Source organism: Lipotes vexillifer, unplaced genomic scaffold, assembly GCF_000442215.2.
Source record: "Lipotes vexillifer unplaced genomic scaffold, Lipotes_vexillifer_v1.1 scaffold31, whole genome shotgun sequence".
Classification (NCBI taxonomy): domain Eukaryota; kingdom Metazoa; phylum Chordata; class Mammalia; order Artiodactyla; family Lipotidae; genus Lipotes; species Lipotes vexillifer.
Genome location: NW_006792454.1, coordinates 4,850,388 through 4,860,959, shown reverse-complemented (window position 1 = coordinate 4,860,959; position 10,572 = coordinate 4,850,388). Strand labels below are relative to the sequence as shown.

The 10,572-nt window shown below is 36.5% G+C and overlaps 1 protein-coding gene across 1 annotated transcript in view; it reads right to left on the bottom strand.

Moving 5' to 3' along the window:
• CNTLN (centlein) overlaps positions 1-10,572 on the bottom strand; it is a 314,787-nt gene that overhangs the window by 229,673 nt on the left and 74,542 nt on the right. The window contains exon 3 of the mRNA XM_007465654.1: positions 686-770. Within this exon, the coding sequence (XP_007465716.1) occupies positions 686-770 (85 nt within the window). The remainder of the gene's footprint in view (positions 1-685; positions 771-10,572) is intronic.

Here is a 10,572-nt window from a genome sequence, read left to right as displayed (position 1 = left end):
CGGAAGAGCATAGGTGCCAGAAAGAACCTTCATTTAATCTAGAAAACACAAGTAATTTAGCCTATAAAGAGCTACTGGGTATAAAATGAATTTAAATATTATATCATGATATAGGCCATTCTTAAATTTCTTTCACCTTTATTTTTAAGATGTTAATACCTTGAAGATTATTCCTGGAAGCAATGACCACATGGATTTTTGTAGTGATAATATACTGAGTATATAATTACATATAATTTAAAATATATAGTTATATGTAATTGTATAATTACAATTACAGAATTGCATAATTTGAAAATGCAAGTTTTCAAAAGATCAAATAGAATCATCCCAGTTGTTAAATCTTTTCTACAGATTAAACCGTTTTAAAATTTCTAAGTTTCAGAAGTGAATGATAATTGCTAAAAAAAAAAAAGCAGATTTCAACAAAAAGTGATTGATAGTTACTACTATAAAATTACAATATCATCTTAAGAGTTTTATTGTATATATAACATAGTCTATTAATTCAGAAAACAAAGAATAACTGACTAAAGTACTATAGTAACCTGACTATAGTAATAGCTTGACATAATGACCCGGATATTCTGTATGAACATTATTGCAAAATATTTTTTAATATTTGTAAAGACCTACTACCTGGAACAAATATTATAAATTTAGTATTTCCTGTTGTAACACCAACCTGTTCCAATTCTTGTATTTTAGCATCCTTGACTTGTAGAATTTCTAAAACTTTTCTGTCTTTTGCTTCAGATTTCTGTTTTTCTCTAGAAACAAAAAATATATTAAAATTTTATTAGTCATAATTGGTAGCCAATTCTGTAAATTTTCACATCCTGATAATGAGTATCACATTAAAATATAGAAAATTAAATTATCAGAAGTTGACAGCCCTTTCAGAATTAATCAGAAACCATATGGCAAGTGACAACAACTTACAACTGCTGACAACTAAGACAACTTCATACTAAAAAAAAGTTTACTTTCTATATTTAGATGTATTACAAAACATATTAAAACACATTTAATCTTGATTACAACAGCCACTATATCATAAATTTAAAATAATTACTGAATATGTCAATATGCTCTTGTTAATGTAAACACTTTATATATGCAATTATGTTAAGAATAAAATAGTTACCATTTTTTAAGTAAAAGCCTCACAAGAGAGAAAACTAAAGACTTACTAATAACCAAGATTAAATAAATGGAGGGGACTTCCCTGGCGGTCCAGTGGTTAAGACTCTGCACTTCCAATGCAGTGCGCACAGGTTCAATCCCTGGTCGAGTAACTAACATCCCACATGCTGTGGGGTGTGGCCAATAAATAAATAAACAAATGGGGGAGAACTGTATTGGGTGCTCAGTTATATATATTTTTAAACTTTAAAAATAGGTAAAATAAATAGAAATCTATACCTAAATCACTCATGAATCACAAAGTATACAGGTAGGAAGAAAGAAAGAACCCTTACTTAAGAAAGAGTGAGATGAAGCAAAGGAGTTTAGAAGGCACAGGGGATATTACAATTAAGAGACACCAATCATAAAAGCATACCACTGCTGGTGACCAAGATGGCAGAGTAGGAAGCCTCTGAACTCACCTCCCTCCCTGGACAACATGAAAATTACAACTACTTATGAAGCAACTATTTATGAGAGTAAACTGAAGACTAGCAGAAAAGATACTCCACAAATAAAGACATGAAGAAACCACAATAAGATGGTTAGGAAGGGTGGAGACACAATATAGTCAGGATCCACACTCCAGGATTGGTGGCCCCCAACGGGGAGGATAATCACAATTTTAGAGGTCTTCTCCAAAGAGCAAGGGATCTGAGTTCCATGTCAAGCTCTCCAGCCCAGATATCCTACACCAAGATGATGATACCACAGGACATCTGGCTTTGAAAACCAGTGGGGGTCATGTTCAGGAGAGCTGGAAGCTACAGGAAACAGAGATTCCACCTTTAAAAAGCATGCACAAAATCTCACATAGTCCAAGTTCCAGTGCAGAGGCAGCGGTATGAAAAGAGTGGATCAGATCCACTTGCTGGTCTTGGAGAGCCTCCTGGAGAGGCAAGAGGCAACTGGGACCCCCTGGGGGACAGAGATGCTGGTGGCAGCCATTTTGGGGGACTTGTTCTACTGCAATAACACCAGCACTGGCAAGTACCATTTTGGAATCCTCCCTCTACCCTACTAGCACCAGGGGACTTGGCACCCACCTGTGGGCTAGCACCAGCTGTAAATCACCCCAGGCTGCACAGACAGCTATGCAAGGACCCAGCCCCAGGCTCCTCTGGGCATACAGCCAATGACACAGAAAACCTACCTTTTTCTCCAGCAGGCCTACAGCCACTGCATGAGGCACAGCCTCACAGCCAGTTGGGCCAGGGGCCAGCTCTGCCTAACAACATATCCACAGTAGTTGGCCCCACTGCAACAGAAGGGTACATGCTGCCAACATAAGGAGAAGCCCTAGAGCACATAGCTCTGGTGATGAGAGGGGAGTGTGCTACTGGACCCCATGGAGTGTCTCCTACATAAGGCTACTTCTCCAAATTGGGAAATGTAACTGACTGACCTAACATACAGAAATAAACATAGAGAATAAGGCAAAATGAGGAAACAGAGAAATATGTTCCAAACAAATAAATAACACAAAACCTCAGAAAAAAAAAAAGAACTAAACAAAGTGGAGATAAACAATCCACCTGAAAAAGAGTTCAGTAATGATCAAAAAGAGGTTCTATGAACTGGGGAGAAAACTGGATGAACACAGTGGAAATTCCAACACGAGTTTAAAAATATAAAGAAAAACCAAACAAGAGCTGAAAAATACAATAACTGAAATAAAAGATACAGTAGAAGAAATCAACAGTAGATCAGATGATACAGAGGAAAGGATCAGCGCCTGGAAGACAGAGAAGTAGAACTCTCCCAAGCAGAAAAGAAAAAAAGAATTTTTTAAAAGGAAAATAGTTTAAGAGACCTTTAGAACAACATCAAGCATACTGACATTTGCATATAGGGGTGGCAGAAGAGAAGAGAGAGATAAAGTAGCAGGGAACTTATTTGAAGAAATAATACCAGAAAAATTCCTTAACCTGGGGAATGAAACAGACATCCAAGGCCAGGAATCATAGAGACTCCCCAAAAAGATGAACCCAAAGAGGTCCACACCAAGACACATCATAATTAAAATTAAAATTAAAATAAAAGACTCTTACAAGCAACAAGAGAAAAGCAACCTGTTAAGTACATGGGAACTAACATAGGCTATTAGCTGACTTTTCAGCAGAAACTCTGCAGGCCAGAAGAGAGTTACACAATATATTCAGAGTGATGAAAGGAAAAAGTCTACAACCAAGAATACTCTACCTGGCAAGACTATCATTCAGATTTGAAGGAAAGACAGGGTTTTACAGACAAGCAAAAGCTAAGAGTTCAGCACCACTAAAATGGCTTTTCAAGAAAAGTTAAAGGAACTTCCATAAGCAGAAAAAAAGGCCACAACTAGAAATATGAAAATTATGAAAGAAAAATCTCACTGGTGAAGATAAACATACAGTAAAGGTAGTACATCAGTCACTGATAAAGCTAGTAGGAAGGTTAAAAGACATAAATAATAAAATCATCTATATCCATACCAAGTAATTATTATAATATATAAGGGATACAAAAAGAAGTAAAACATGACATCAAAAACATTAAATGTGGGGATGGGTGGAGTAAAAATGTAGGGTTGTTAGACTGTATTAAACTTAAAGAGATCAACTTAATCACATATATATAGGTTGTTATATATGAACCTCATGGTAAACACAAATCAAAAACGTATACCAAATACACAAACAAAAAAGAGAAAGGAACCCAAACATAACGTTAAAGGTAGTCATCAAATCATAAGGGAAGAGAGCAAACAAAAGAACAAAAAGAGAATGAACAAAAAAGACCTACAAAAACAATCCCCAAACAATTAACAAAATGGCAATAAATACATAGCTATTAAATAATTACTTTAAATGTAAATGGACTAAATGCTCCAATCAAACGACAAAGAGTGGCTGAATGGACATAAAATAAGTTCTATATCTATGCTGCCTACAAGACTCACTTCAGATGTAGATACAGAGTAAAAGTGAGGGGATGGAGAAAGGAATTCCATTCAAATGAAAACAAAAACAAAGCTAGGGTAGCAATACTTATATCAGACAAAATAGACTTTAAAGACTGTAACAAGAGACAAGGAAGGGATAATACATAATGATCAAGGGATCAACCCAACAAGAAGATATAATAATTGTAAATATACATGCACTAAGCATAACAGCACCTAAATACATAAAGAAAATATTAAGAAACATAAAGGGAGAAACTGACAGTAACACAATAACAGTAGGGGATTTTAACACAGCATTAATATCAATGGACAGACCATACAGACAGAAATCAATAAAGAAACACTGGCCTTAAATGACATGTTAGACCAGATGTAATTAATCAATATATACAGAACATTCCATCCAAAACCAACTCATTAAGAAAAAAAGAGAAGTGGCCCAAATAAATAAAATCAGAAATGCGAAAGGAGAAGTTAAGACCAGCACCATAAAAATACAAAGGATCATAAAGGTTACTGTGGACAATTATATGCCAAAAAAATGGACAACCTAAAAGAAGGAGACAAATTCCCAGAAATATACAGACTCCTAAGACTGAATCAGGAAGAAACAGAAAACATAAACAGACCAATTTACAGTAATGGAATTCAATCAGTAATCAAAAAACTCCCCACAAACAAAAGTCCAGGCCCAGGCAGCTTTACAGGTGGATTCTACCAAATATTTAAAGCAGAGTTAACACATAGGCTTCTCAAACTATTCCAAACAACTGCAGAGGGAGGAATGCTTCCAAACTCATTCCACAAGGTCAGGATCACCCTGATACCAAAACCAGACAAAGACAAAAAAAGAAAGTTAGAGGATTTTTTGTTGAAAATCCTCAACAAAATATTAGCAAACCAAATTCAACAATACATTAAAAGGATCATACACCATGATCAAGTGGGATTTATCCCAGGGATGCAAGGATGGTTCAATACCCACAAATTGATGTGATACACCACCTTAACAAACTGAAGAATAAAATTCATATGATCATCTCAGTAGATGCAGAAAAAGCTTTTGACAAAATTCAACACCTATTTACAATAAAAACTCTCCAGAATGTGGAAATAGAGGAAACTTACCTCAACATAGGAAAGGCCATATATGACAAATCCACAGCCAACATAATACTCAAAGGTAAAGAGTTGAAAGCATTTCCTCTAAGACCAGGAACAAGACAAGGATGCCTACTCTCAGCACTTCATTCAAAATAGTATTAGAAATCTTAGCCACAGAAATCAGACTAGAAAAATAAATAAATAAAACAAATCCAAATTGGAAAGGAAAAAGTAAAACTGCCACTGTTTGCAGATGACATGATACTATAGAAAATCCTAAAGAAGCTACAAAAAAAAACTTAGAACTAATAAATGAATTCAATAAAGTTACAGGATACAAAATCAACATACAGAAATCAGTTGTATTTCTATATACTAACAAGTAACTATCGGAAAGGGAAATTAAGAAAAAACCCCATTTACAATTGCATCAAAAAGAATAAAACACCTAGGAATAAATCTAACCAAAGAGGTAGAAGACTCATACTATGAAAACTATAAGACACTGATGAAAGAAATTTAAGGTGACCCAAATACATGAAAAGATATACCATGTTCTTGGATTGGAAGAATCAATGTTGTTAAAATGACCATACTACCCAAGGCAATCTACAATGTAATACCTATCAAAATACCAATGGCACTTTTCACAAAACTAGAACAAATAATTCTACAATTTGTATGGAAACACAAAACAACCCTGAATAGCCACAGCAATCTAGAGAAAGAAGAACAAAGCTGAAGGTATCACACTCTCTGATTTCAAACCATAATACAAAGCTACAGTAATCAAAACAGTATGGTACTGGCACAAAAACAGACACATAGACCAATGGAACAGAATAGAGTCAAAAAGTAAACCCACGCTTATATGGTCAATTAATCTATAACAAAGGAGGAAAGAATATGCAATGGGGAAAAGTCAACCTCTTCAATAAATGGTATTGGAAAAACTGGACAGCTACATGCAAAAAAAAAAAAATTGAACTGGACCATTTTATCACACCGTAAAAAAAATCTCAAAATGGATTAAAGACTTAAATAAAAGACCTGAAACCATAAAACTGCTGGAAGAAAACCTAGGCACTATGTTCTCTGACATCAGTCACAGCATATTTTTTTGGATCTGCCTCCTCAGGCAAAGCAAACAAAAGCAAAATTAAAATATGGGACTACATCAAACTCAAACACTTTTTCACAATGAAGGAAACAATCAACAAAACAAAACGAAAGCATACTAAATAGAAGAAGATATTTACAAACAGTATATCTGATAAGGGGTTAATATCCAAAATATACAAAGAATTCATACAACTCAACACCAGAAAGAAAAAAAAAAAAATGATAAAAAATAGGCAGATGACCTGAATAGACATTTTTCTAAGAAGACATGTAGGTGGCTAACAGACACATGAAAAGATGCTCAACATTGCTAATCATACGGTAAATGCAAATTAAAACCACAATGATGTACCACCTCACACCTGTCAGAATGGCAATCATCAAAAAGACAACAAATAGCAAGTATTGGTGAGGATGCGCACTGCTGGTGGGGATGTAAACTGGTGCAGCCACTATGAAAAACAGGATGGAGGTTCCTCAAAAAATTTTAAAAGTTTAAAATAGAACTGCCATAATGATCCGGCAATTTCACTTCTGGGTATTTACCCAAAGAAAACAAAAACACTAGTTCAAAAAGATATAAGCATACTAATGATCACTGTAGCATTATTTACAATAGCCAAGGTATGGAAGCAACCTAAGCGCCCATCAGTAGATGAATGAATAAAGATGTGGTATATATATACAATGGCATATTTCTTAGGTATAATAAAATGAAACCTTGCCATTTGCAACAACATGAATGGATCTAGGAGGAATTATGCTAAATGAAATAAGTCAGACAGAGAAAGACAAATACCATATGAATTCACTTATATGCGACATCTGAAAAACAGAAGATAAAAAAAACACAAACAGAACAAGACAGAAGGAGACTCATAGATACAGAGAACAAATGGGTAGTTGCCAGAGAAGGAGGGGAGGGAAATAGGTGAATTGGATTAAGAGGTACAAACCTCCAGTTATAAAATAAATAAACCACAGGGATGCAACATACAGGATAAAGAATAGGGTAAATAAGAGTGTAATAATTTTGCATGGGGACAGTTGATTACTAGACTTATCATGATCATCCCATAATGTATATAAATGTTAAATCACTGTAGTCTACCTGAAACTAATATAATATTACCTGTCAAGTATATTTCAATTAAAAAAACAAAAAACAAAAAAAGCACACCACTAGTTAAAGGAGATAGATGCAGATGGCATAATAATACATTAAAAATTTTTAAATTAGACTTCCAGTAAGTTAGCATAGTAAGTTCACACTTTGAGGCTCTTCTATATTCCCTAAATTACAGTATTAATAGAAAAACATAAAGCAAAAAAAATTAAGGAGACACAGTCACATCTGAGGATCACAAACTAAACAGAAGTACAATGCTATGAATGCAGATGAAGCTGCTGTTCGCTGTCCAGATCCAGATGCAGGCTAAGGAGGAAAGGACGCTGGCTCCTAGAGACAACAGGGAATAAACATGTCCTGCTCAATAAGCAGAATCATAGCCAGGCCCACTGTTTTAAATCAGAGACTGGGGTGGAATTCCCATCACCTGAAAGAAGGCTGAAAAAACTTCTGCCCATCCTTGCCTGGAATTAAGGCTTACATGAAAGTCTATAAAGGCAAAAGTTTATAGATACAGCACCCAATCACAGGCTGAGCCAAAGCACCCCACAGCTCATGTACTAAGTATAGTAAATCCTCTGTTGTACTGTTGGCTAACAGCCCCAAACTACTAATATAAAACCTATTTCAGGATGGGGGGTTGCAGTGAGGGTGACAATTTAGTGACAAGAACAAAATTTCTAGAGAAAAAAGCATTAGAAAAGGAGGAGTAGTGGGGAAAGAGGAGGATGAGAACCATAACAGCAACCCCCTCACACAAGATGTGACCACAGACAAAAAATCCAAAACACATTAAGAAAAAACATGCTCTACACACAAACACAACACATGCACACACTAGCGCAATAATGTGAAGCAATCATTCTAGACAAAATGAAAACATTAGAACACTCTGAAAAAGATTTTTAAATAAGTATCTTTAAAGACATAAAATAATGACTAAAATTTTAAACAAAAACAAGAAATACAACAAAAACAAGTAGATCTAAACAATCTGTTAGAAACCTTGAAAACACGGGACTTCCCTGGTGGCGCAGTGCTTAAGAATCCGCCTGCCAATGCAAGGGACACGGGTTCGAGTCCTGGTCCAGGAAGATCCCACATGCTGCAGAGCAACTAAGCCTGTGTACCACAACTACTGAGCCTGCGGTCTAGAGCCCGCAAGCCACAACTACTGAGTCTGTGTGCCACAACTACTGAGCCTGCGTGCCACAACTACTGAAGCACACGTGCCTAGAGCCCATACTCCGCAACAAGAGAAGCCACCACAACGAGAAGCCAGTGTACCACAATGAAGAGTAGCCCCAGCTTGCCACAACTAGAGAAAGCCCTCAACAACGAAGACCCAACGCAGCCAAAAATAAAATGAATAAATTTTTTAAAAATAGAACTTCATTAAAAAAACAAAAAAAACTTTGAGGGCTTCCCTGGTGGCGCAGTGGTTGAGAGTCCGCCTGCCGATGCAGAGGACACGGGTTCGTGCCCCGGTCCGGGAGGATCCCACATGCCGTGGAGCGGCTGGGCCCGTGAGCCATGGCCGCTGAGCCTGTGCGTCCGGAGCCTGTGCTCCGCAATGGGAGAGGCCACAACAGTGAGAGGCCCGCGTACCACAAAAAAAAAAAACTTTGAAAATAAAAATTATGATCAACGAATCAAAAAACAATTAAATGGGTTAAGCTCAAAATAGACACAAGAAGAGAATTAGTGAAAAGGAGGATAGTAACGAGGGATTTATCCAGAATACTGCATAGAAAAACAATGAGATGAAAAATATGAAGCCACAGTTAAGACATGTAGGTTTTAACTGGGATACTCCAACATATGCCTAAAGAGTTTTAGAAGTAGATAATAGTGGGATGAAAGATAAAGCAATATTTTTAGGAGATAATTGCTGAGAATGTTACAGAAATAGAGTTCTCAGACTAAAAGAGTACCTAACAAAATAAATACCACCCCCCAAATCCATATCTACATTCCATCAGAATTTACTGAGCACTCATTATATGACAGGCACTCTCTTAGGGACCAGGGACACTGCAGTGAACAAAATAAACCAAGTGGTTGCCTTCATGGAGTTAACATTCTAGTTTATGGATATTGAAAATAAATGATATATAAGTGAATACATAATATGTTAATTGGCTATAAGTATAATAAGGACAGTGAACTAGGGTAACAGAGAAAGAGATGCCTAGCTTTAGAGACCTAGGGAGTAAAAGGAAGGTTGCATGTTGCTACTGAATAATTAACAAATAACTGTCCTTAAGTGGTATTTGGGTAGAGACTTAAAGGAAGGAAGTGAGAGACATGGAGCTCTCACAGAAGAGTTTTCCAAGCCATGGGACCTGTAACAAGTGCAAAGCACTGAGGCAAGAGCATAACTCAAAGAACAGCAAACTTAAACTGACTCTAGTCCCTCATGCAAGCGCATGCCCTAGAGATAGCAGCTTGCAGAGTCACAAGTAAATTTAAGTCCCTGATATGACTTCCCCAATAGCCCTTGATCAGTAGTCTCCCCGGCCTTCCAACGCCTTTCCCTTATGTGCCCCTTAGATAAGACACCCTGTGAGGCTTACCTGAAAGTACTCCACCCATAAACTTTAATAAAGGCATGTGCCCGAGGTCTGTCCTTCTCTGTCTGCACTCTGCCTTGATCTCCCCGTGTTGTCCCTTGAAGCATGCCAAGTACTTCCTCCAGGACCTCTGAGTAATAAATTTTTCTATTTCAATTTCTCTTCTGGTCTGTTGTTGAACCATGGCTCACCATCCACGACCCTGTGCTCTACTTAACAAGTATTAATTTAACAAATTTATAACAGCTACCAACTGAGAGTGAGAATGAGAAACAAAGTGTTAGAAGTTGGGAATTCCCTGGTGGTCCAATGGTTAGGACTCGGCACTCTCACTGCTGAGGCCGTGAGTTCAATTCCTAGTTGGGGAACTAAAATCCAAAAAGCCATATGGTGTGGCCAAAAACATTTTTTTTTTTAAAGATTAAAAAAGAAGTTGACAAATGAGTAAGCATAAAATAGTCTTCTAGGATACTGGGATAGTAAGTGAGCCAGGAAAAAAAAAAAAAAAAAAA